Source organism: Podarcis melisellensis (assembly GCF_964234715.1).
Source record: "Podarcis melisellensis genome assembly, chromosome: W".
Taxonomy (NCBI): Eukaryota; Metazoa; Chordata; class Lepidosauria; order Squamata; family Lacertidae; genus Podarcis; species Podarcis melisellensis.
Genome location: NC_138535.1, coordinates 5,475,333 through 5,502,832, shown reverse-complemented (window position 1 = coordinate 5,502,832; position 27,500 = coordinate 5,475,333). Strand labels below are relative to the sequence as shown.

Genomic DNA, 27,500 nt, shown 5'->3' with positions numbered 1-27,500 from the left:
AAGAGACAGAGGGAAGGAAGGAAGGAAGGAAGGAGGGAAGGGAGGGAGGAAGAGAGAGGGAGAGAAGGAGGGAGAAAAAGAGAGAGGGAAGGAAGGATGGAAGGAAGGAGGAGAGAGGGAGGAAGGGAGGGAGGCCAGGCTGTTTTCGTTGTCGGCTGGAAGGAGGGAGCGAGAAAGTGAGAAAGGAGGGAGAGGGAGAGAGGGAGAAAAAAGGTGGAGAGAGAGAAAAAGAGAGAAAGAAAGAAGGAAGGAGAGGGGGAGGAAGGAAAGAAGGGAGGAAGGAAGGAAGGAAGTGGAGAGACAGAGAGAGAGAGAGAGAGAGAGAGAGAGAGAGAGAGAGAGAGAGAAGAGCAGAGATAGAGAAAGAAGGAAGGAAGGAAGGAAGGAAGGAAGGAGGGAAGGAGAAAGAGATGGAGAGGAAAAGGGAAGAGAGAAGGAAGGAGAATGTAAGAGAGAGAAAGAGAAAGAGAGAGAAAGAGATAGAGGGAAAGAAAGAGATAGAGGGAGAAAAAGGGAAAGAGAGAGAGAGAGAGAGAAAGGAGGAATAAAAAGGAAAAGAAAAGGGGAGGGAGAAAAAGAAAAAAGAAGAGGAAGGAGAGAGAGAGAGTAAGAGAGAGAAAGAGAGAAGGAGAAAAAGGGGAAAGGAAGAGAGGGAGAAAAAAGAGAGAAATGGGCAAGAGAGATGGAGAGAAAGAAAAAGGGGGAGGGAAAGAAAAAGAGGGAGAAAGAAGGAGAAAGAAAGGGGGAGGGAGAAAAAAGGGGGAAAGAAGAGAAAGAGAGAAAGGAAAAGAAAGGGAGCGAGAGAAGGAAAGAAAGAGAGAGAGAGAGAGAAACGGAATGAGAGAAAGAGAGGGAGAGAGAAAGAAAGAAAAAAGAAAGAAAGGGAGCGAGAGAGAAAGAGAAAGAAAGAAAGAAACGGAATGATAGAAAGAGAGGGAGAGAGAAAGAAAGAAAAAAGAAAGAAAGGGAGCGAGAGAGAAAGAGAAAGAAAGAAAGGAAGGAAGGAACGAAGGAAGGAAGGAGAAAGGGAGCGAGAGAAGGAAAGAAAGAAAGAAACAGAATGATAGAAAGAGAGGGAGAGAGAGAGAGAGAAGAAAGGAAGGGAGGGAGGGAGGGAGGGAGGGAGGGAGGGAGGGAGGGAGGGAGGAAGGAAGGAAGGAAGGAAGGAAGGAAGGAAGGAAGGAAGGAAGGAAGGAGAAAGGGAGCGAGAGAAGGAAAGAAAGAAAGAAACCTAATGATAGAAAGAGAGGAGAGAGAGAGAGAGAGAAAGAGAGAAAGAGAGAAAGAAAGAGAGAAAGAGAGAAAGGAAGGAAGGAAGGAAGGAAGGAAGGAAGGAAGGAAGGAAGGAAGGAGGGAACGAGAAAGGGGAAAAGGAGGGGCGCTCACCGGCGTGCGACTGCATGTGCTCCAGCAGGTTGTTGTAGAACTGGAACTGGATCCCGCAGGCGCCGCAGGTGTAGGGCTCTGAGGGGGGAAAAGGGAGAGGTTGCGGGATCGAGAGATTCCCGGCCGGGATCCCGCTCTGATTGGCCGGGAGGGGGAGGAGGCGGGGCTTGGGGGGACAGGTTCGAGATCCCGGATTCGAGATCCCAGGTTGTGGGTTTTAGATCCTGGCTTCAAGATCCCGGGTTCTGGGTTCAAGAGGCAACATTCCCGGCCGGGATCCCGCTCTGATTGGCCGGGAGGGGGAGGAGGCGGGGCTTGGGGTGCCGGGTTCGAGATCCCGGGTTCAAAGTGCTGGGTTGGGAGAGTGAGGTCCTGGGTTCCGGGTTCGAGGTCCCAGGTTCCAGATCCCGGGTTGCAAGTGCGAGATCCCGGGTTCCAGATCCCGGGTTCCAGGTTGTGGGTTTGAGATCTGGGTTGTGGGTTCGAGATCCCGGCTTTCGGGTTCAAGATCCCGGCTTGCGGGTTTGAGATCCCAGGCTCTGAGGGGGGCAAAGGGAGAGGTTGCGGGATCGAGAGATTCCCGGCCGGGATCCCGCTCTGATCCCGGGTTCGAGATCCCGGGTTGAGGGTTGGAGATCCCAGATTCGAGATCCCGGGTTCGAGATCCCTGGTTTCAGGTTCAAGATCCCAGATTTGAGGTCCTGGGTTCCTGATCCAGGGTTTGAGATCCCTGGTTTCGGGTTTGAGATCCCGGGTTGGGGGTTTGAGATCCCAGATTCGAGGTCCCGGGTTTGAGATCCTGGGTTCAAGATCCCGGGTTGTGGGTTCGAGGTTCCGGGTTCAAGATCCCTGGTTTCGGGCTTGAAATCCCGTGTTCAAGATCCCAGGTTGTGGCTTCGAAAGGCGAGATTCCCAGCCGGGATCCCGCTCTGATTGGCTGGGAGGGGGAGGAGGCGGGGCTTGGGGTTACGGGTTTGAGTTCCTGGGTTGCGGGTTTGAGATCCCGGGTTTGAGATCCCGGGTTGCTGGTTCGAGATCCCGGGTTCGAGGTTGTGGGTTTGAGATCCTGGCTTGCGGGTTCAAGATCCCGGCTTTCGGGTTCAAGGCGGGTTGCTGGTTCGAGATCCCAGTTGCGAGTTCCAGATCCCGGTTGGGGGTTTGAGATCCCGGATCCACTTACCGCTGGAGTTCTGGGAGCTGGAGTTGGTTTCGTCGTAGTTGTTCTGCAACTTGCTCTCCACCCTCCGGCTGAAGACGCTTTCTGTGGGAAGAGGGATCGAGTTTGGAGGGGTCAGGCTGGATCACCGCCTGGGATCCCTGGGATTAAATGGCTCTTTGGGATTTGGGCTTTGGAAAGGATGTGAAAAAGGATCTGGGAGCAAAGACGAGATCCCCTTTCTGGGAGGCAGGGGAAGAGGATTGCTGGAGATACAGGGAGAAGGATCCAGGGGAAGAGGGATCCTGGGGAATTAGGAAGAAGGATCCTGGAGAAAGAGGAATCCTGCCAAAGAGGAATCTGGGGGAAAGGGATCCTGGGGATTCGGGAAGTCCTCTTCCCCAATCCCTAGGATCCCTCTTCCCTAAATCCCTCTCCCCCCACTCCCCAGGATCCTCTGGGGATCCCGCTCGCCCCCTACCTGTGGTGATCTCCCCGGAGATCCCGAATTCGGCGCCCGGAACATCTTTTGGGATTTGGGAAGAGGAATCTGGGGTAGAGGAATCTGGGGAAGAGAAATCCTGAGGATTTGGGAAGAGGGATCCTGGGGAATGAGGAAGAAGGATCCTGGGGAAAGAGGAATCCTGCAGATGAGGAATCCTGGGGATTTGGGAAGAGGAATTTAGGGAAGAGGAATCTGGGGAAAAGGGATCCTGGGGATTCGGGAAGTCCTCTTCCCCAATCCCTAGGATCCCTCTTCCCTAAATCCCTCTCGCCCATTCCCCAGGATCCTCTGGGAATCCACTCGCCCCCTACCTGTGGTGGCTTTGCTCCCCGGAGATCCCGAATTCGGCGCCCGGAACATCTTTTGGGATTTGGGAAGAGGGATCCTGGGGAAGAAGAATCCTGGGGATTTGGGAAGAGGAATCTGGGAAGAGGAATCTGGGAGATAGAAATTCTATGGATTCAGGAAGAGGGATCCTGGGAAAGAGGGATCCTGGGGATTTGGGAAGAGGAATCTGGTGAAGAGGAATCTGGTGAAGAGGAATCCTGGGGAAGAGGAATCCAGGGAAGAGGGATCCAGGGAAGAGGAATTTAGGGAAAAGGAATCTGGAGAAGAGGAATCCTGGGAATTTGGGAAGAGGAATCTGGTGAAGAAGGATCCTGAGGAAGAGGAATCCTGAGGATTTGGGAAGAAGGGTCCTGGGGAAGAGGGATCCTGGGGAAGAGGAATCCTGGGGAAGAGGAATCCTGGGGATTTGGGGAGAGGAATCCTGGGGATTTGGGAAGAGGAATCTGGGGAAGAGGGATCCTGAGGAAGAGGAATCCTGGGGATTTGGGAAGAAGGATCCTGGGGAAGAGGGATCCTGGAGAAGAAGGATCTGGGGAAGAGGAATCCTGGGGATTTGGGAAGAAGGATCCTGGGAATAGGAATCCTGGGGATTTGGGAAGAGGAATCCTGGGAAGAGGAATCCTGGGGAAGAGGACTTTGGGATCCCTCTTCCCTAATCCCTCTTCTCCAACTCCCCAGGATCCTCTGGGAATCCACTCGCCCCCTACCTGTGGTAGCCTTGCTCCCCGGAGATCCCTAATTCGGCGCCCAGAACATCTTTTGGGATTTGGGAAGAGGGATCTGGGGAAGAGGGATCCTGGGGATTTGGGAAGAGGGATCTGGGGAAGAGGAATCTGGGAAATAGAAATTCTGTGGATTCAGGAAGAGGAATCCTGGGGAAGAGGACTTTGGGATCCCTCTTCCCTAAATCCCTCTTCTCCAACTCCCCAGGATCCTCTGGGGATCCACTCGCCCACTACCTGTGGTGGCCTTGCTCCCTGGAGATCCCGAATTCGGGGCCCGGAACATTTGGGGATTTGGGAAGAGGAATCCTGGGGGAGAGAACTTTGGGAAGAGGGATTTAGAGAAAGGGAATCCGGGGGAATAGAGATCCTGAGGAAGAGGAATCTGGGGAAGAGGACTTTGGGAAGAGGGATCCTGTGGATTCGGGAAGAGGAATCCTGGGGAAGAGGGATCCTGGGGATTTGGGAAGAGGGATTTAGGGAAGAGGAATCTGGGGGAAAGGGATCCTGGGGATTCGGGAAGTCCTCTTCCCCAATCCCTAGGATCCTCTGGGGATCCACTCGCCCCCTACCTGTGGTGGCCTTGCTCCCCGGAGATCCCGAATTCGGCGCCCGGAACATCTGGAGCTGGGAGGCGCCGGACGGCGCCCGGTGCAAGAGGGCGGAGCAACGGATGATTGACGCCGAGGGCGCCGGCCCCTTTTTCCCGGCGTGCGTCTTGACGGCCACCAGCAGCGGAGAGCGGGAATATTCTGGAAAACACAACGCCGGATCCGGGTTCGAATCCGGATTTGAACCCGGATTCTTGGGGTTTGGGCGCAGATTCGAATCCGGATTCTTGGGGTTTTGGTCTGGGTTCGAACCCGGATTCTTGGGGTTTTGCACCAGACTTGAACCCGGATTCTTGGGGTTTTGCACTGGATTCGAATCTGGATTCTTGTGGTTTTGCACCAGATTCGAATCCGGATTCTTGGGGTTTTGCACCAGATTTGAACCCGGATTCTTGGGGTATTGTACCAGATTTGAACCCGGATTCTCGGGGTTTTGCTTCAGATTTGAACCCAGATTCTTGGGGTTTTGCATTGGATTTGAATCTGGATTCTTGGGGTTTTGCGCTGGGTTCGAACCCAGATTCTTGGGGTATTGTACCAGATTTGAACCTGGATTCTCGGGGTTTTGCTTCAGATTTGAACCCGGATTCTTGGGGTTTTGCTCCAGATTTGAATCCGGATTCTTGGGGTATTACTCCAGATTTGAACCTGGATTCTCGGGGTTTTGCTTCAGATTTGAACCCGGATTCCTGGGGTTTTGCACCGGATTCGAACCTGGATTCCTGGTGTCTCTTCCCAGATTTGAACCCAGATTCATTGGGTCTCAATCTGGATTCACTCTAGATTCAAACCCGGATTCTTGGGGTCTTGCTACACATTTGAACCCGGATTCCTGTGGTTCAGCTTCAGATTTGAACCCGGATTCCTGGGGTCCTGCACCAGATTTGAACCCAAATTTGTGGGGTTTTGCCTTGATTCGAACCCGGATTCCTGGGGTCTCTTCCCAGATTTGAACCCGGATTCATTGGGTCTCAATCTGGATTCACTCTGGATTCAAACCTGGATTCTTGGGGTCTTGCTATACATTTGAACCTGGATTCTTGGGGTTTTGCCCCAGATTCGAAACCGGATTCCTGGGGTTTTGCACCAGATTCGAATCCGGATTCTTGGGGTTTCCCCCTGGCTTTGAACCCGGGGTCTCATTCTGGATTGGAAGTCAAATTTATGGGGGTCTTGCACCGGATTCGAAGCCGGATTCATTGGGTCTCAATCTGGATTCAATCAGGATTGCAACCCGGATTCATTGGGTCTCAAAGTGGATTGCAACCCGGATTCATTGGGTCTCAAACTGGACTCCAACCCGGATTCATTGGGTCTCAAACTGGTTTCCAACCCGGATTCATTGGGTCTCAAACTGGAATCCAACCAGTTTGGGATCTGGATTCATTGGGTCTCAAACTGGATTCCAACCCGGATTCATTGGGTCTCAAACTGGAATCCAACCAGTTTGGGATCTGGATTCATTGGGCCTCAAACTGGATTCCAACCCGGATTCATTGGGTGTCAAACTGGATTCAAACCCGGATTCATTGGGTCTCAAACTGGAATCCAACCAGTTTGGGATCCGGATTCATTGGGCCTAAAACTGGACTCCAACCCGGATTCATTGGGTCTCAAACTGGATTCAAACCAGTTTGGGATCTGGATTCATTGGGTCTCAAACTGGATTCCAACCCGGATTCATTGGGTCTCAAACTGGAATCCAACTAGTTTGGGATCCGGATTCATTGGGCCTAAAACTGGACTCCAACCCGGATTCATTGGGTCTCAAACTGGATTCCTACCTGGATTCATTGGGTCTCAAACTGGATTCCAACCCGGATTCATTGGGTCTCAAACTGGATTCCAACCAGTTTGGGATCCGGATTCATTGGGTCTCAAACTGGATTCCAACCCAGATTCATTAGGTCTCAAACTGGATTCCAACCAGTTTGGGATCCGGATTCATTGGGTCTCAAACTGGATTCCAACCCGGATTCATTGGGCCTCAAACTGGATTCCAACCAGTTTGGGATCCAGATTCATTGGGCCTCAAACTGGATTCCAACCCGGATTCATTGGGTGTCAAACTGGATTCCAACCCGGATTCATTGGGTCTCAAACTGGATTCCAACCAGTTTGGGATCCGGATTCATTGGGTCTCAAAGCGGATTCCAACCCAGATTCATTGGGTCTCAAACTGGATTCCAACCAGTTTGGGATCGGGATTCATTGGGTCTCAAACTGGATTCCAACCCGGATTCATTGGGTCTCAAACTGGATTCCAACCAATTTGGGATCGGGTTTCATTGGGTCTCAAACTGGTTTCCAACCCGGATTCATTGGGTCTCAAACTGGATTCCAACCAGTTTGGGATGTGGATTCATTGGGTCTCAAACTGGATTCCAACCCGGATTCATTGGGTCTCAAACTGGATTCCAACCAGTTTGGGATCCGAATTCATTGGGCCTAAAACTGGATTCCAACCCGCATTCATTGGGTCTCAAACTGGATTCCAACCAGTTTGGGATCGGGATTCATTGGGTCTCAAACTGGATCCAAACCCGACTCCTGCTGTCTCTTCCCAGATTTGAACCTAGATTCTCGGGATCTGGCCCCGGCTTTGAGGGAAGGAGGTCGGGATCCACCCCCAGATCCCCAGGGGAAACCCCGCCCCCCCGGCCCCGGGTGCGAATCCGGTTTACTCACTGATTGGCGCGTGAAGAGCGACGTGCTCCTGGTAGGGAGTGTAGTATTTGTATTGCTTGCCGCAGAATTCGCACGTGTAGCTGCCGGTTTCTGTGGGGAGAAAAGCGGAGTAAGATCTCGGGGATCCCCCAAGGAGATCCAGCCGGATCCCCAGCAATCCCCCCGGAACCCGAGTCCCTTCCCGGATTCGAACTGGATTCTTCGAACTGGATTTCCCAGATTCGAACCCGGATTCCTGGGGTCCTGCTTCACGTTTGAACCCGGATTCTTGGGGTCTTGCACCAGATTCGAACCCGGATTCGTGGGGTTGAGCAACGGATTCGAACCCGGATTCCTGGGGTCTTGCACCAGATTTGAATCCGGATTCCTAAGATCTTGCACCAGATTCGAACCTCAGATTCTTGGGGTCTTGCCCTGGGTTCCCCCAAAGGAGATCCATCCGAACCCCTAGGGATCCCCCCGAACCCGAGTCCCTTCCCGGATTCGAACTGGATTCTTCGAACTGGATTTCCCAGATTGGAACCCGGATTCTCGGGGTTTGAACCCCGATTCGAATCCGGATTCGTGAGGTCATGTCATGGATTCCAACCCAGATTTATGGGGGTCTTATACTGGATTTGAACCCGGATTCGAATCTGGATTCCTGGGATCTTGCACCGGATTTGAACCCGGATTCCTGGGATCTTGCACTGGATTTGAATCTGGATTCTTGGGATCTTGCACCAGATTCGAACCCGGATTCAAACCCAGATTTATGGGGGTCTTGTACTGGATTTGAACCCGGATTCGAATCTGGATTCTTGGGATCTTGCACCGGATTCGAACCCGGATTCCTGGGATCTTGCACTGGATTTGAATCTGGATTCTTGGGATCTTGCACCGGATTCGAACCCGGATTCGAACCCAAATTTATGGGGGTCTTGTACTGGATTTGAAACCGGATTCTTGGGGTCTCTTTCCAGATTCAAACCCGGATTCCTGGGGTCCTGCTTCACATTTGAACCCGGATTCCTGGGGTTGAGCAACGGATTCGAACCCGGATTCCTGGGGTCTTGCACCAGATTCAAAGCCGGATTCTTGGGGTCTTGCCCTGGGTTCCCCCAAAGGAGATCCATCCGAACCCCTAGGGATCCCCCCGAACCCGAGTCCCTTCCCGGATTCGAACTGGATTCTTCGAACTGGATTTCCCAGATTCGAACCCGGATTCTCGGGGTTTGGACCCCAATTCGAATCCGGATTCGTGAGGTATTCCAACCCGGATTTATGGGGGTCTTGTACTGGATTTGAACCCGGATTTGAATCTGGATTCCTGGGATCTTGCACCAGATTTGAATCTGGATTCCTGGGATCTTGCACCGGATTTGAATCTGGATTCCTGGGATCTTACACCGGATTTGAATCTGGATTCCTGGGATCTTGCCCTGGATTTGAATCTGGATTCTTGGGATCTTGTACCGGATTCGAACCCGGATTCCTGGGATCTTGCACTGGATTTGAATCTGGATTCTTGGGATCTTGCACCGGATTCGAACCCGGATTCGAACCTGGATTCCTGGGATCTTGCACCGGATTCGAACCCGGATTCCTGGGATCTTGCACTGGATTTGAATCTGGATTCTTGGGCTCTTGCACCGGATTCGAACCCGGATTCGAACCTGGATTCCTGGGATCTTGCACCGGATTCGAACCCGGATTCCTGGGATCTTGCACTGGATTCGAATCTGGATTCTTGGGATCTTGCACCGGATTCGAACCCGGAATTTTTATTATTATTATTATTATTATTATTATTATTATTATTATTATTATTATTATTATCATTATCATTATCATTATTATTATTTTATATATTCTTATTCTTATTCTTATTTTTATTATTATTATAATATATTATTATTATTATTATTATTATTATTATTATTATTATTATTAATTATTATTTCATATCACTTATTAATGTCTATTATTTTCATATCTCTTTTTATCGATTCTTCCTGTCTTTAATATCAGTTTTTCATCTCCAATATTCTGGCCTTTAATACCTTTTAATACCTATTTTTAATACCTATTATTAATACCTATTATTATTATTATTATTATTATTATTATTATTATTATTATTATTATATTATTATAATAATAATAATAATAATATTAATATAATAATAATATTATTAATATTAATATTAATATTAATATTATTAATATTATATTATTATTATTATTATTATTATTAGTTTTAATATCTATCATCGGTGATTATCATAGCATTGAAGATCAATTACTTTTAATATCTATTACCTGTGATGAGTTTTGATACCTATTCTTTTTACTATCTGTTATTCTATATCTATTATAGATTTAATATCCATATTATTAGTAGTAGTATTATTAGTATTATGTTGTTGTCGTTGTTGTTATTATTATTGTTATTATTATATTTTTATCATTATATTTTTATTATATTTATCATTCTTATTATCATTATTATTATTATATATTTATTATATATTTATTATTATTATTATTTTATTATTATTACTATTATTATATTTTTATTATACATTATTATTATATATATATTTATTATTATTATCATTATACATTGTTATTATATTATTATTATCATATTTTTATTATATTTGTTATTATTATTATCATTATTATTATCATCATCATTATTATTATTATATATTTATTATTGTTATTGTTATTATTATATATTTATTATTATTATTATTATTGTTATTATTATATATTTATTATATATTTATTATTATTATTATTTTATTATTATTACTATTATTATATTTTTATTATACATTATTATTATTATATATTTATTATTATTATTATCATTATACATTATTATTATATTATTATTATATATTTATTATTATTATTATTATTATTATTATTATATATTTATTATTGTTATTATTATATTTTTATTATACATTATTATTATTATTATTATTAATTTATTTTTATTTATTATTATTATTATTATATTTATTATTGTTATTATATTTTTATTACACATTATTATTATTATTATTATGATTATTCCACTCTCTTTCTCTCTTTTCCCAGAACATTTTCTTAGTCAAACAGATCCCGCCCTCCGGATCTCCCCACCCTTCCAGATCCCGCCTAGCCTTGAATAGATTCCAGGAAGGGATCCGGCCGGTGCGGAGGAAAGCCGGCGGATCCCTCAAGCCGGATCCCCGGAATCTCGTACTTGGACCAATCTTCTGGAACGGTTCCGGATCCTCTTCCTTCACCTCGTCTTTGGCCACCAGGGATTGGTCATAGGGATCTGGAAGAGAAGAGCAGGGTGTGACGTTCCGGATCCCGGGATCTCCAGATCTCCGGAACGCCCTTCCACTCCACCCTGTTCTGGATCCCGACCTGCTTGAACGGATCCTCCCGCGTTACGGATCCTGACCCCTTCAAATGGATCCCGGCCCGACCGCGCTGGATCCTCCCATCGTTCCAGATCCCGGCCCATCCACATAGATCCTCCATGCGTTCCGGATCCCGACCCAGGAAAGTGGATCATGGCCCGTCCGCATGGATCCTCCCCGTGTTCCGGATCCCAACCCGTTTGAACGGATCCTCCCAGCGTTCCAGATCCCAGCCTTCCGCCTGGATCCTCCCAGTGCTCCGGATCCCGCCTGCCTAGCCAGATCCTCCCGGCATTCCAGATCCCGACCTGTCTGAACGGATCCTCCCAGCGTTCTGGATCCCAGCCCGTCGGCATGGATCCTCCAGATCCCCGTTTCCCCAGCTGTCCCGGCGGCGGGAAAACCACCCCGGGAAAGGGATCTTGGGAGCGATCAGACTCGGGATCCAGTCCCACAGGATCTCCTGGGGATCCAAATCCAGACAAAGAAATCATTTCCTGGGATCGCTTCTGGAATGCCGGAGGGAACCGGGACGCAGGGAGGACCCGGAGCGGCGACGGGGGATCCGGTGGATCCCTGGCGATCTACTCACCGTCGACCGCGTGGAGATCGCGGTGCTCCTGGAAGCAACTGTAGTATTTGTACTTCTTCCCGCAAATGTCGCAGGTGTAGCGGAAGTTGTCTGGCGGGATCAGGGGAGAAAGAGATTCAGCGGATTCCCAGGAGATCCCTCCCTCCAAAGAGATCCGGTAATAATAATCCTAAATACTATTAATAATAATTATTATAACTATTATTAATATTAATATTATTTAATAGGCTGCCCCTCTGGAAAGGAAGAGATTCAGCGGATTCCCAGGAGATCCACCCCTCAAAAGAGATCCAGTGGTAATAATAATCCTAAATACTATTAATAATAATTCCTATAACTATTATTAATATTAATATTATTTAATAGGCTGCCCCTCTGGAAAGGAAGAGATTCGGCGGATTCCCAGGAGATCCCTCCCTCCAAAGAGATCCGGTAATAATAATAATAATAATAATAATAATAATAATAATAATAATAATAATAATATCAACAATAATTACTAATATTAATAATAATTTATTGTTTATTGTTAATAATAATAATAATTATTAGTTGATATTATTAGTTATTATTATTATTAACAATAAACGCTCACTATATTAGTAATAAATGATAATATTGATAAATGCTATTAATAATAATTCCTATAACTATCATTAATATGAATAATATTTAATAGGCTGCCCATCTGGAAAGAAAGAGATTCGGCGGATTCCCAGGAGATCCCCCCAAAGAGAGATCCCATAATAATAATAATAATAATAATAATAATAATAATAATAATAATAATAATAATATCAACAAATAATAATTACTATTATTATTATTCTTATTAACCATAAACGCTCACTATATTAGTAATAAATGATAATATTGATAAATACTATTAATAATAACTATCATTAATATGAATAATATTTAATAGGCTGCCCATCTGGAAAGAAAGAGATCCGGCGGATTCCCAGGAGATTCCCCCCTCAAAAGAGATCCGGCAATAATAATAATAGTAATAGTAACAGTAATAATAATAATAATAATAATAATAATAATAATAATAATAAATATAATAGTAAGAATAATAATTATTATTAGCAATAATTATTACTACTAAATAATATTAACAACTAGCATTATCAATACTGAAAACTCATATTATTAATATGAGCAACTAATAATATTAAAAATAAATTCATATTTTGAATTTTCATATTGAAATAGACGATTAGTTTGCCAGCAGCTGGGCAGGATTATTAATATTATATATTAATAATATTGTTTTTTTAATATTAATAATAATTTATTATAACAACAACAATTTACCATTAATTACTGTTGTTATAATAAATTATTATTAATATTATATTTCAATTATTAACATTTTCATTGATGCTATTAATACAAAGATTAATATCAATAATAACGATAACGGTATGTTTAGATTTATTAATACTAATAATAATAAGAAAGTAATAGCTCAGATTATTACTCTTCTTATTAATATTAACCATAAAGGCAAACTATATTAGGATAATATAGTTAATAAAGGATAATATTGATCAATATAACTCTTTGGAATTCATAAGAATAAATATTCGGAATGAATAATTAAGAAGGATTATTAGGAATTAGGAATTAATAAGAACGCCCGATTGATAATAAGAACGTTTATTGGAAGAATATTCCTTGGGAATAATAATAATAATAATAATAATAATAATAATAGATAATAATAATAATAATAATAATAATAATAATAATAATAATAATAATAATTGATAATAATAATAATAATAATAATAATAGTATTAACTATTAATACTATTATTATCAACAACTAATAATTACTATAATTATTATTAACAATAAACACTAACGATATTAGTAATCATTGATCATATTGATAAATACGATTAATAATAATGATCTTAATAGTATTAATACTATTAATAATAATGATCGTTCACATTCACCATTCATGAAGAATGAATAATAATGATCGTTAATATTCACCATATTTAATATGCTGCCCCGCCTGGAAAGAAATATTGATCATAATAATAACAATTTAAGATTAATATTGGTAATGAGAACAATTTAGGGGTTTCCTGATTAGCAAAGATTGCTCTTTCGCGGTTGGAAAAATGTAAATATTGGGAATTAATAAGAATAAATATTCAGAATTCGTCATTAGTAAGGATTATTAAGAATTAATAAGAACTCCTGATTGATAATAATAAGGTTTATGGGAAGAATACTTACTTCCTTGGGAATAATAATAATAATAATAATAATAGATAATAATAGTAATAATAATAATAGTATTAACTATTAATACTATTAATACTATTATTATCAACAACTAATAATTACTATAATTATTATTAACAATAAGGTTTATGGGAAGAATACTTACTTCCTTGGGATACGCCTTCGCCCGACGCCACTTCCGTGTCTAGGAGGGAAATAATATGAATATTAATTAATTAATATTAATAATATGATGATTCATACGATTAATATTCATACGCTTAATCATCGTCACGTAATAAACGCCAGAATGAAGATTAATCGTCATAAACGAGAGCCGGAATGAATATAGATATATATATAATACAAACACATATATATACGTCAAAACGATTAAATATAATTAATATCGGACCCATAATTAAATATTGGCTAATAATATGTATTAATTGCCTAATAATTGAGCGTTCCTTCTTCATGGAGGGAAAAACGATGAAAGATTTGATGTAAGAAACGGATCTGAAAATACGACCTAAGGGATCTATTAAAAAATTAGTACAATAATAATAAATAATAAATTAATAAATAATATATTTTTTTTAAGGAAAAAAATAATAATAATAAAGGAAACGTTTAAAAACGTTGTAAGAGAACAATTAATTAATAAATTTAAAAAAAAAAAATAAAGGAAAATTTTAATAGATCTATTCTGGATTTCCTTCTGGATTTCTATTAAAATTTTATAAAAACAATAAACAATAAATTAATCAATATTTTTTATTTCACTTATTAATTGGCTCATTATTTTCATTTTTCGTTTCATTTCGTTTATGAATGGGCTAATAACCGACCGTTCCTTATTCCTTCTTTCCTTTATTAGTTGGCTAATAATTTTTCTTTCATGTATTAATTCATTACTAATATTATTAATAGTAGACTAATATTGCATTCATTCCTTCATTCTATTAACCTTGGGTATTAATATTAGCAATTGATTAATTAATCGGGACTCGAACCCGTTACCTCGGCTAATAATTTTTATTTTTTGTTTTATTTCATTTATTAATTGGCTAATAACCGACCGTTCCTTATTCCTTCTTTCATTTATTAATTGGCTAATAATTTTTCTTTCATTTATTAATTGGCTAACAATTTTTATGTCATTTATTAATTGGCTAATTATTTTTATTTTTTGTTTTATTTCATTTATTAATTGGCTAATAACCGACCGTTCCTTAGTCCTTCTTTCATTTATTAGTTGGCTAACAATTTTTCTTTCATTTATTAATTGGCTAATAATTTTTATTTCACTGATTAATTGGCTAATACTTTTTATTTTTCGTTTCATTTCATTTCTTAATTGGCTAATAACCGACCGTTCCTTATTCCTTCTTTCATTTATTAATTGGCTAATAATTTTTATTTCATTTATTAATTGGCCAATTATTTTTATTTTTTGTTCTATTTCATTTCATTTATTAATTGGCTAATAATTATTATTATTTTTATTTCATTTCATTTCATTTCATTTATGAATTGGCTAATAACTGACTGTTCCTTATTCCTTCTTTCATTTATTAATTGGCTAATAATTCTTATTTCATATATTAATTGGCTAATTATTTTTATTTCATTTATTAATTGGCTAACAATTTTTATGTCATTTATTAATTGGCTAATTATTTTTATTTTTTGTTTTATTTCATTTATTAATTGGCTAATAACCGACCGTTCCTTATTCCTTCTTTCATTTATTAGTTGGCTAACAATTTTTCTTTCATTTATTAATTGGCTAATAATTCTTATTTCATTTATTAATTGGCTAATTATTTTCATTTTTTGTTTCATTTCATTTATTAATTGGCTAATAACCGACCGTTCCTTATTCCTTCTTTCATTTATTAGTTGGCTAACAATTTTTCTTTCATTTATTAATTGGCTAATAATTTTCATTTCATTGATTAATTGGCTAATTATTTTTATTACATTTATGAATTGGCTAATAATTTTTATGTTTTATTTTATTTTATTTCATTTATGAATTGGCTAGCAATTTTTATGTCATTTATTAATTGGCTAATTATTTTTATTTTATTTTATTTCATTGACGAATTGGCTAATAACCGATCGTTCCTTATTCCTTCTTTCCTTTATTAATTGGCTAATAATTCTTATTTCATTTATGAATTGGCTAATAATTTTTATGTTTTATTTTATTTCATTTATTAATTGGCTAATTATTTTTTATTTCATTTATGAATTGGCTAATTATTTTTTATTTTTTATTTCATTCCATTCCATTTATGAATTGGCTAACAATTTTTATTTCATTTATGAATTGGCTAATTATTTTCATTTTTTGTTTCATTTCATTTATTAATTGGCTAATAACCGACCGTTCCTTATTCCTTCTTTCATTTATTAGTTGGCTAACCATTTTTCTTTCATTGATTAATTGGCTAATAATTTTTATTTCATTTATTAATTGGCTGATTATTTTCATTTTTTGTTTCATTTCATTTATTAATTGGCTAATAACCGACCGTTCCTTATTCCTTCTTTCCTTTATTAATTGGCTAATAATTCTTATTTCATTTATGAATTGGCTAACTATTTTTATTTCATTTATGAATTGGCTAATTATTTTCATTTTTTGTTTCATTTCATTTATTAATTGGCTAATAACCGACCGTTCCTTATTCCTTCTTTCCTTTATTAGTTGGCTAATAATTTTTCTTTCATGTATTAATTCATTATTAATATTATTAATAGTAGACTAATATTGCATTCATTCCTTCATTCTATTAATCTTGGGTATTAATATTAGCGATTGATTGATTGATTAATTAATCGGGACTCGAACCCGTTACCTCGGCTAATAATTTTTATTTTTTGTTTTATTTCATTTATTAATTGGCTAATAACCGACCGTTCCTTATTCCTTCTTTCATTTATTAATTGGCTAATAATTTTTCTTTCATTTATTAATTGGCTAATAATTTTTATTTCATTTATTAATTGGCTAATTATTTTCATTTTTTGTTTCATTTCATTTATTAATTGGCTAATAACCGACCGTTCCTTATTCCTTCTTTCATTTATTAGTTGGCTAACAATTTTTCTTTCATTTATTAATTGGCTAATAATTTTCATTTCATTGATTAATTGGCTAATTATTTTTATTACATTTATGAATTGGCTAATAATTTTTATGTTTTATTTTATTTTATTTCATTTATGAATTGGCTAGCAATTTTTATGTCATTTATTAATTGGCTAATTATTTTTATTTTATTTTATTTCTTTGACGAATTGGCTAATAACCGACCGTTCCTTATTCCTTCTTTCATTTATTAATTGGCTAATAATTCTTATTTCATTTATGAATTGGCTAATAATTTTTATGTTTTGTTTTATTTCATTTCATTTATTAATTGGCTGACAATTTTTTATTTCATTTATTAATTGGCTAATTATTTTTTATGTTTTATTTCATTCAATTCCATTTATGAATTGGCTAACAATTTTTATTTCATTTATGAATTGGCTAATAATTTTCATTTTTTGTTTCATTTCATTTATTAATTGGCTAATAACCGACCGTTCCTTATTCCTTCTTTCATTTATTAGTTGGCTAACCATTTTTCTTTCATTGATTAATTGGCTAATAATTTTTATTTCATTTATTAATTGGCTGATTATTTTCATTTTTTGTTTCATTTCATTTATTAATTGGCTAATAACCGACCGTTCCTTATTCCTTCTTTCCTTTATTAATTGGCTAATAATTCTTATTTCATTTATGAATTGGCTATTTTTATTTCATTTATGAATTGGCTAATTATTTTCATTTTTTGTTTCATTTCATTTATTAATTGGCTAATAACCGACCGTTCCTTATTCCTTCTTTCCTTTATTAGTTGGCTAATAATTTTTCTTTCATGTATTAATTCATTATTAATATTATTAATAGTAGACTAATATTGCATTCATTCCTTCATTCTATTAATCTTGGGTATTAATATTAGCGATTGATTGATTGATTAATTAATCGGGACTCGAACCCGTTACCTCGGCTAATAATTTTTATTTTTTGTTTTATTTCATTTATTAATTGGCTAATAACCGACCGTTCCTTATTCCTTCTTTCATTTATTAATTGGCTAATAATTTTTCTTTCATTTATTAATTGGCTAATAATTTTTATTTCATTTATTAATTGGCTAATTATTTTCATTTTTTGTTTCATTTCATTTATTAATTGGCTAATAACCGACCGTTCCTTATTCCTTCTTTCATTTATTAGTTGGCTAACAATTTTTCTTTCATTTATTAATTGGCTAATAATTTTCATTTCATTGATTAATTGGCTAATTATTTTTATTACATTTATGAATTGGCTAATAATTTTTATGTTTTATTTTATTTTATTTCATTTATGAATTGGCTAGCAATTTTTATGTCATTTATTAATTGGCTGATTATTTTCATTTTTTGTTTCATTTCATTTATTAATTGGCTAATAACCGATCGTTCCTTATTCCTTCTTTCATTTATTAATTGGCTAATTATTTTTTATTTCATTTATGAATTGGCTAATTATTTTTTATTTTTTATTTCATTCCATTCCATTTATGAATTGGCTAATAATTTTTATTTCATGTATTAATTCATTATTATATTAATATTAGACTAATATTGCATTCATTCCTTCATTCTATTAATCTTGGGTATTAATATTAGCGATTGATTAATTAATCGGGACTCGAACCCGTTACCTCGGTGCGCCCGGACGTGAGTCTGGAAGCAGTTGTAATACTTGTACTTCTTGCCGCAGATCCCGCACTCGTAGGAGCCTGGAAGGGAAGTCAAACCGGAGTCAAACCGGTTTCGAACCAGATGCAAACTGGATTCGAACCGGATTCCAATCGGTTTCCTCCTCCTAGAAACTGGGGATTTGAACCCGGATTCGAAGCCGTTTCCTCCTCCTGTGAACTGGGGATTTGAACCCGGAACCCCGGACTCGAACCAGATTCAAACCGGATTCAAACCGGATTCGAACTGGATTCAAATCAGTTTCCTCCTCCTAATACTGGGGATTTGAACCCGGATTTGAATCAGTTTATTCCTCCTAGGATTAGGGATTTGAACCCGGAATCAGACTTGAACCGGGAATCCCCAACTCAAACCGGATTCAAACCGGATTCAAACCGGATTCAAACCGGATTCCAATCGGTTTCCTCCGCCTAGAAACTGGGGATTTGAACCTGGATTCGAGCCAGTTTATTCCTCCTAGGATTGGGGATTTGAACCCGGAACCCCAGACTCAAACCAGATTCGAACCGGATTCCAAACCAGTTTCTCCTCCTAGAAACCAGGGATTTGAACCCGGAACCCCAGACTTGAACCAGATTCGAACCGGATTCCAATCGGTTTCCTCCTCCTAGAAACTGGGGATCTGAACCCGGATTCGAACCAGTTTATTCCTCCTAGGATTGGGGATTTGAACCCGGAACCCCAGACTTGAACCAGATTCAAACCGGATTCGAACTGGATTCAAATCAGTTTCCTCCTCCTAGAAACTGGGGATTTGAACCCGGATTCGAACCAGTTTATTCCTCCTAGGATTGGGGATTTGAACCCGGAACCCCAGACTTGAACCAGATTCAAACCGGATTCCAAACCAGTTTCTCCTCCTAGAAACCGGGGATTTGAATCCGGAACCCCAGACTTGAACCCGGAATCCCAGACTTGAACTGGATTCGAACCGGATTCTTCCTCCTAAGACCAAGGATTTGAACCCGGAACCCCAGACTTGAACCAGATTCGAACCGGATTCCAATCGGTTTCCTCCTCCTAGAAACTGGGGATTTGAACCCGGATTCGAGCCAGTTTATTCCTCCTATGATTGGGGATTTGAACCCGGAACCCCAGACTTGAACCAGATTCAAACCGGATTCAAACCGGATTCGAACTGGATTCCAATCAGTTTCCTCCTCCTAATACTGGGGATTTGAACCCGGATTCGAATCAGTTTATTCCTCCTAGGATTGGAGATTTGAACCCGGAATCAGACTTGAACCGGGAATCCCCAACTCAAACCGGATTTGAACCAGATTTGAATCAGTTTCCTCCTCCTAATACTGGGGATTTGAACCCGGATTGGAACCAGTTTCCTCCTCCTAGGATTGGGGATTTGAACCCGGAACCCCAGACTTGAACCAGATTTGAACTGGATTCCAATCCTCCGCCTAGAAACTGGGGATTTGAACCCGGATTCGAACCAGTTTCCTCCTCCTAGGATAGGGGATTTGAACCCGGAACACCAGACTTGAACCAGATTCGAACCGGATTCGAACCGGATTCCAATCGGTTTCCTCCTCCTAGGATAGGGGATTTGAACCCAGATTCAAACCAGTTTCCTCCTCCTGTGAACTGGGGATTTGAACCCGGACTCAAACTGGATTCGAACCGGATTCAAATCCGTTTCCTCCTCCTAGAAATTCCAAGAAACTGGGGATTCGAACCCGGAATCCCAGACTTGAACTGGATTCGAACCAGATTCAAATCAGTTTCCTCCTCCTAGGATTGGGGATTTGAACCCGGAACCCCAGACTTGAACCGGATTTGACCCCGGATTCAAACCAGGCTTAAACCGGATTTGAACCCAGATTCGAACCAGATTTAAACCGGATTTGAACCCAGATTCAAACCTGAATTGAATCGGATTCAAACCCGGATTCAAACCAGACTTGAACCCGGATTCGAACCAGACTGGAACTGGATTTGAACCCGGATTCAAATCAGACTTGAACCGGATTTGAACCCGGATTCGAACCAGACTTAAACCAGATTTGAACCAGACTGGAACCCGGATTCAAACCAGACTTGAATCAGATTTGAACCCGGATTCGAACCAGATTTAAACCGGATTTGAACCAGACTGGAACCGGATTTGAACCCGGATTCAAACCAGATTCAAACCGGATTTGAACCCGGATCCAAACCAGACTTAAACCGGATTTGAACCCAGATTTGAACCAGACTTAAACCGGATTTGAACCCGGATTCGAACCAGATTTGAACCGGATTTGAACCTGGATTCAAACCATAAGCCAGACCCCCAACAAAAGGGTCCCCTGACCCCCAACAAAAGGGGACCCTGACCCCTAACCAGTAGGATCCCTTGACCCCTAACCAAAAGTCTCCCTGACCCCCAACCCGCTCCGCCCCAAAGAAAAAAGGGGTCCCCTGACCCCCAACCCAAAGGGCCCCTGACCCCAAACCTAAAGATTCCCCCCGTTTCCCTGACCCCCAACCAAAAGGGTCCCAGTGACCCCTAACTGAAAGGGGCCCCCCAGTTTCCCCTGACCCCTAACCAAAAGGGTCCCCTGACCCCTAACCAGAAGAGTCCCCTGACCCCTAACTTAAAAGGGCCCCCAGTTTCCCTGACCCCTAACCAAAAGGGTCCCCTGACCCCTAACCAGAAGAGTCCCCTGACCCCTAACTGAAAGGGGCTCCCAGTTTCCCTGACCCCTAACCAAAAGTGCCCCTGACCCCTAACCAGAAGAGTCCCCTGACCCCTAACTGAAAGGGGCTCCCAGTTTCCCTGACCCCTAACCAAAAGGGTCCCCTGACCCCTAACCAGAAGAGTCCCCTGACCCCTAACCCAACGTTTCCACAACCCCCAACCGACTCTGCCCCACAGAAAATAGGGGTCGCATCACCCACCCACCAAAGGGTCCCCCTGACCCATAAGCGACCCCCAACTGACTGCCCCACAGAAAATAGGGGTCGTGTCACCCACCCACCAAAAGGCTCCCCTGAACCCCAACCCAAAGGGTCCCCCCAGTTTCCCTGACCCCCAACCCAAAGGATTCCCCTGACCCCCAACCAAAAGGCCCCCCTGACCCATAACCAACCCCCAACCGACTGCCCCACAGAAAAAGGGGTCGCACCACCCACCCACCAATAGGCTCCCCTGACCCCAAACCAAAAGGGCCCCTCTGACCCCTAACCAAACCTTTCCCCGACCCCCAACCGACTCTGCCCCACAGAAAATAGAGGTCGCGCCACCCACCTCGCTTACTCAGGCTCTGCTGGCTGCGGACCCCCCACTTTCCCCCTGACCCCCAACCCATAGGGCCCCCGACCCCTAAGCAAACCTTTCCCCGACCCCCAACCTCTTCCCTGACCCCCAACCCGCTCCGCCCCACAGAAAATAGGGGTCGCACCTAGCTTACCCAGGCTCTGCTGGCTGCCGACCCCCCACTTTCCCCCTGACCCCCAACCCATAGGGCCCTGGACCCCTAACCAAACCTCTCCCCGGCCCCCAAGCTCTTCCCTGACCCCCAAGCCACTCCGCCCCACAGAAAAAAGGGGTCGCGCCACCCACCCACCAAAAGGATCCCCTGACCCCCAACCCAAAGGGTCCCCCTGACCCCTAAGCAAACGTTTCGCTGACCCCCAACCGCCTCCGCCCCACAGAAAAAAGGGGTCACGCCACACACCCAATAAAAGGGTCCCCTGACCCCAAACCAGAAGGGCCCCCGACCCCCAACAAGAGTCCCCTGACCCCCAACAAAAGGGCCACCGGACCCCCAATGAAAGGGGTCCCTGACCCCTAACTAAAAGGGTCCCTGACCCCCAACAAAAGGGTCCCCTGACCCCAAACCAGAAGGGTCCCCCTGACCCCTAACCAAAAGGGCCCCCGACCCCCAACAAAAGAGCCGCCTGACCCCCAACAAGAGTCCCCTGACCCCTAACTAAAAGGGTCCCTGACCCCCAACAAAAGGGTCCCCTGACCCCTAACCCCGTTTCCCCCAACCTCGAACCCAAAGGATACCCCTAACCCCAAAGGGCCCCCCGACCCCCAAGATTCACCCCACTTTCCCTGCCCCCCAACCGCCCCCGCCCCACAGAAAATAGGGGTCGCACCCAGCTTACCCAGCGTCTGCTGGCTGCGGACCCCCCACTTCCCCCCTGACCCCCAACAAAAGGCTCCCCCGACCCCCAACCAAACCTCTCCCCGACCCCCAAGCTCTTCCCTGACCCCCAAGCCGCTCCGCCCCACAGAAAATAGGGGTCGCACCTAGCTTATCCAGCCTTTGCTGGCTGCGGACCCCCCACTTTCCCCCTGACCCCCAACAAAAGGCTCCCCCGACCCCTAACCAAACCTCTCCCCGACCCCCAAGCTCTTCCCTGACCCCCAAGCCGCTCCGCCCCACAGAAAATAGGGGTCGCACCTAGCTTACCCAGCGTCTGCTGGCTGCGGACTCCCCCCAGGACGACGCAGATCTCGGCTGGGGCTGCCCCACGGCCCCCTTTGCGGGGCTCCGTGGGGCCGCCGTGGGGCCAGGCGAAGTCGTCGGGGGTCTCGGTCTTGACGGTAACTTGGGGGGCAGAGGGCGGGGCCTCCTCGCTGGGCGGGGCCGAGTCGGAGGCCGGCGAATCGGAGCCCGGCATGGCGGCGGCCGAGGGGGGCGGGTCTCTGTGGGGCAGAGAAAGGGGTCAGTGGGGCAGAGCGGAGGGGGAATGGGGGTCTGAACTGGGAAAATGGGGACTGGGAGACTGGGAATGTGGGTCTTTAATGGGGGACTGGGAGTGTGGGGCTGGGAGACTGGGAATGGGGGCAGACCAGACTGGGAATGTGGGGCAGAGACTGGGAATGGGGCTTTTATTGGGAGTGTGGGGCTGGGAGACTGGGAATGGGGGCAGACCAGACTGGGAATGTGGGGCAGAGACTGGGAATGGGGCTTTTATTGGGAGTGTGGGACTGGGAGACTGGGAATGGGGGGCTAGGACTGGGAATGGGGGTCTTTAATGGGGGACTGGGAGTGTGGGGCTGGGGCTGGGTCTTTTAATGGGGGACTGGGAGTGTGGGGCAGACAGACTGGAAATGGGGGGCAGACTGGGAATGGGGGGCAGACCAATGTGGGGCAGGGACTGGGAATGGGGGGCTGGGAGACTGGGAATGGGGGGCTGGGAGACTGGGAGTGTGGGGCTGGGACTGGGAATGTGGGTCTTTAATGGGCGACTGGGAGTGTGGGGCTGAGACTGGGAATGTGGGTCTTTAATGGGGGTCTGGGAGCGTGGGGCTGGGACTGGGAATGTGGGTCTTTAATGGGGGACTGGGAGTGTGGGGCTGGGACTGGGAATGTGGGTCTTTAATGGGAGACTGGGAGTGTGGGGCTGGGACTGGGAATGTGGGTCTTTAATGGGGACTGGGAGTGTGGGGCTGGGAGACTAGGAATGGGGGTCTTTAATGGGGGACTGGGAGTGTGGGGCTGGGACTGGGAATGTGGGTCTTTAATGGGGGACTGGGAGTGTGGGGATGGGACTGGGATGTGGGTCTTTAATGGGGGACTGGGAGTGTGGGGCTGGGAGACTGGGAATGTGGGGCTAGGACTGGGAAAGGGGGCCTTTAATGGGGGACTGGGAGCGTGGGGCTGGGACTGGGATGTGGGTCTTTAATGGGGGACTGGGAGTGTGGGGCTGGGACTGGGTCTTTAATGGGAGACTGGGAGTGTGGGGCTGGGAGACTGGGAATGGGGGGCAGACCAGACTGGGAATGGGGGTCTTTTAATGGGAGACTGGAAGTGTGGGGCTGGGAGACTGGGAATGGGGGGCAGACCAGACTGGGAATGTGGTTTTTAATGGGGGTGTTTAATGGGAAACTGGGAATTGGGGACTGGGAGACTGGGAATGTGGGTCTTTAATGGGGAACTGGGAGTGTGGGGCTGGGAGACTGGGAATGGGGGTCTTTAATGGGAGACTGGGAGTGTGGGGCTGGGAGACTGGGAATGGGGCGCAGACTGGGAATAGGGGGCAGGGACTGGGAATGGGGCTTTTAATGGGAGACTGGGAATGGGGGTCTTTTAATGGGAGACTGGAAGTGTGGGGCTGGGAGACTGGGAATGGGGGGCTTAATTGGAGACTTGGACTGGGAAACTGGGGGTCTTTTAATGGGGGACTGGGAGTGTGGGGCTGGGAGACTGGGAATGGGGCGCTGACTGGGAATAGGGGGCAGACTGGGAATGGGGGGCAGGGACTGGAAATGGGGCTTTTAATGGGAGACTGGGAATGGGGGTCTTTTAATGGGAGACTGGAAGTGTGGGGCTGGGAGACTGGGAATGGGGGGCTGGGGGTCTTTAATGGGGGACTGGGAGTGTGGGGCTGGGAGACTGGGAATGGGGGGCTTAATTGGAGACTTGGACTGGGAAACTGGGGGTCTTTTAATGGGGGACTGGGAGTGTGGGGCTGGGAGACTGGGAATGGGGGGCAGACTAGACTGGGAATGTGGGGCAGGGACTGGGAATGGGGTTTTTTAATGGGGGTGTTTAATGGGAAACTGGGGACTGGGAGACTGGGAATGTGGGTCTTTAATGGGGGACTGGGAGTGTGGGGCTGGGACTGGGAATGTGGGTCTTTAATGGGGGACTGGGAGTGTGGGGCAGGGAGACTGGGAATGTGGGGCAGGGAGACTGGGAAAGGGTCTTTTAATGGGAGAAAGGGACTGGGAATGGGGGTCTTTAATGGGGGACTGGGAATGGAGGACTGGGAGACTGGGAATGTGGGGCAGGGAGACTGGGAATGGGGGTCCTTTAATGGGAGACTGGGGGACTTGGACTGGGAATAGGATACTGGGAGACTGGGTATGGGGGGCAGAGAGACTGGGAAAGGGGGACTTGGACTGGGAATGGGATACTGGGAGACTGGGTATGGGGGGCAGAGAGACTGGGAATGGGCTACTGGGAATGCTGGACTGGGACTGGGAGACTGGGACTGGGAGCCTTTGAATTATAATAATAATAATAATAATAATGTAGTAATAATAATAATATAATAATAATATAATAATAAAATGTAATAATAATGTAATAACATAATAATGCAATAATATAATATAATACTAATGTAATAATAATATAATAATAACATAGTAATAGTATTATAATAGTAATAATAATGATAATAATATAATAATAATATAATAATGTAATAATAATAATAATAATAATAATAATAATATGTTTGTTGTAATTTTGGTTGCCACGACTACGATTTTGCTTGTTGCTTTGTAGTTGCTGCCATTAATATTATTATTATTATTATTATTTATTAATTACCATTACTATTATTAATCGTTATTATCGTTATCAACAATATTTTATCGTTATTAATACCTGCTGGCGGAAGCTCTTTTGCCAACACTGCTGACGCTGCCTTCGGCCTGTGGAAAATAAAAATAAATATTAATATTAATAATACTAATAATATTTGGAACCAGGGTTAGAAACTCAGATATATTGCCATTAATAATAATAATAATAATAACAATATTTGAAACCAGGGTTTGTAACTGATATATTGCCATTAATAATTATAATAATACTAATAATATTTGAAACCAGGGTTAGTAACTGATATATTGCCATTAATAATAATAATAATAATAATAATAATAATAATAATATTTGAAACCAGGGTTAGTAACTGATATATTGCCATTAATAATAATAATAATACTAATAATATTTGAAACCAGGGTTAGTAACTGATATATTGCCATTAATAATTATAATAATACTAATAATATTTGAAACCAGGGTTAGTAACTGATATATTGCCATTAATAATAATAATAATACTAATAATATTTGAAACCAGGGTTAGTAACTGATATATTGCCATTAATAATAATAATAATACTAATAATATTTGAAACCAGGGTTAGTAACTGATATATTGCCATTAATAATAATAATAATAATACTAATAATATTTGAAACCAGGGTTAGTAACTGATATATTGCCATTAATAATAATAATAATAATAATAATAATAATAATAATATTTGAAACCAGGGTTAGTAACTGATATATTGCCATTAATAATAATAATAATACTAATAATATTTGAAACCAGGGTTAGTAACTGATATATTGCCATTAATAATAATAATAATAATAATACTAATAATATTTGAAACCAGGGTTAGTAACTGATATATTGCCATTAATAATAATAATACTAATAATATTTGAAACCAGGGTTAGTAACTGATATATTGCCATTAACAATAATAATAATAATAATAATAATAATAATAATAATAATAACAATATTTGAAACCAGGGTTAGAAACCTGGATATATTGCCATTAATAATAATAATAATAATAATAATAATATTTGAAACCAAGTTTAGAAACTCAGATTTATTGCCATTAATAATAATATTTGAAACCAGGGTTAGAAACTAAGATATATTGCCATTAATAATACTAATAATAATAATATTGGAAACCAGGGTTAGAAACTCAGATCTCTTGCTGTTATTAATAATAATAATACTAATATTGGAAACCAGGGTTAGAAACTCTGATATATTGCCATTATTATTATTATTATTATTAGAAACCAGAGTTAGAAACTCAGATCTCTTGCCATTAATAATAATAATAGTAATAATGATTGAAACCAGGGTTAGTAACTGATATATTGCTATTAATAATAATAAAAATATTGGAAACCAGGGTTAGAAACTCAGATCTCTTGCCATTATTATTATTATTATTATTATTATTAATATTTTAAACCAGGGTTAGAAACCAGGGTTAGAACCTCAGATATATAGCTATTATTATTATTATTAACCAGGGTTAGAAACCGAGATATATTGACATTAATAAAAATAATAATATTTGAAACCAGGGTTAGAAACTCAGAGCTCTTGCCATTAATAATAATAATAATAATAATAATAATAGAAACCAGGGTTAGAAACGGAGAAATATTGTCATTATTATTATTATTGTTATTATTATTATTAGAAA

General features: G+C 41.9%; 1 protein-coding gene across 1 annotated transcript in view; it reads right to left on the bottom strand.

The window, feature by feature from the left end:
- Positions 1 to 27,500, bottom strand: part of LOC309361260 (zinc finger protein 618-like) — a gene marked incomplete at its 3' end in the record, with an annotated part of 48,801 nt that overhangs the window by 8,985 nt on the left and 12,316 nt on the right. Inside the window, exons 2-11 of the mRNA XM_081896168.1 lie at positions 25,848 to 25,894; positions 22,908 to 23,152; positions 18,441 to 18,518; positions 13,829 to 13,867; positions 11,416 to 11,505; positions 10,658 to 10,735; positions 7,417 to 7,506; positions 4,690 to 4,869; positions 2,567 to 2,647; positions 1,387 to 1,464 (exon numbers count right to left, since the gene is read on the bottom strand). Coding sequence (XP_081752294.1) covers positions 1,387 to 1,464; positions 2,567 to 2,647; positions 4,690 to 4,869; positions 7,417 to 7,506; positions 10,658 to 10,735; positions 11,416 to 11,505; positions 13,829 to 13,867; positions 18,441 to 18,518; positions 22,908 to 23,152; positions 25,848 to 25,894 — 1,006 coding nt within the window. The remainder of the gene's footprint in view (positions 1 to 1,386; positions 1,465 to 2,566; positions 2,648 to 4,689; positions 4,870 to 7,416; positions 7,507 to 10,657; positions 10,736 to 11,415; positions 11,506 to 13,828; positions 13,868 to 18,440; positions 18,519 to 22,907; positions 23,153 to 25,847; positions 25,895 to 27,500) is intronic.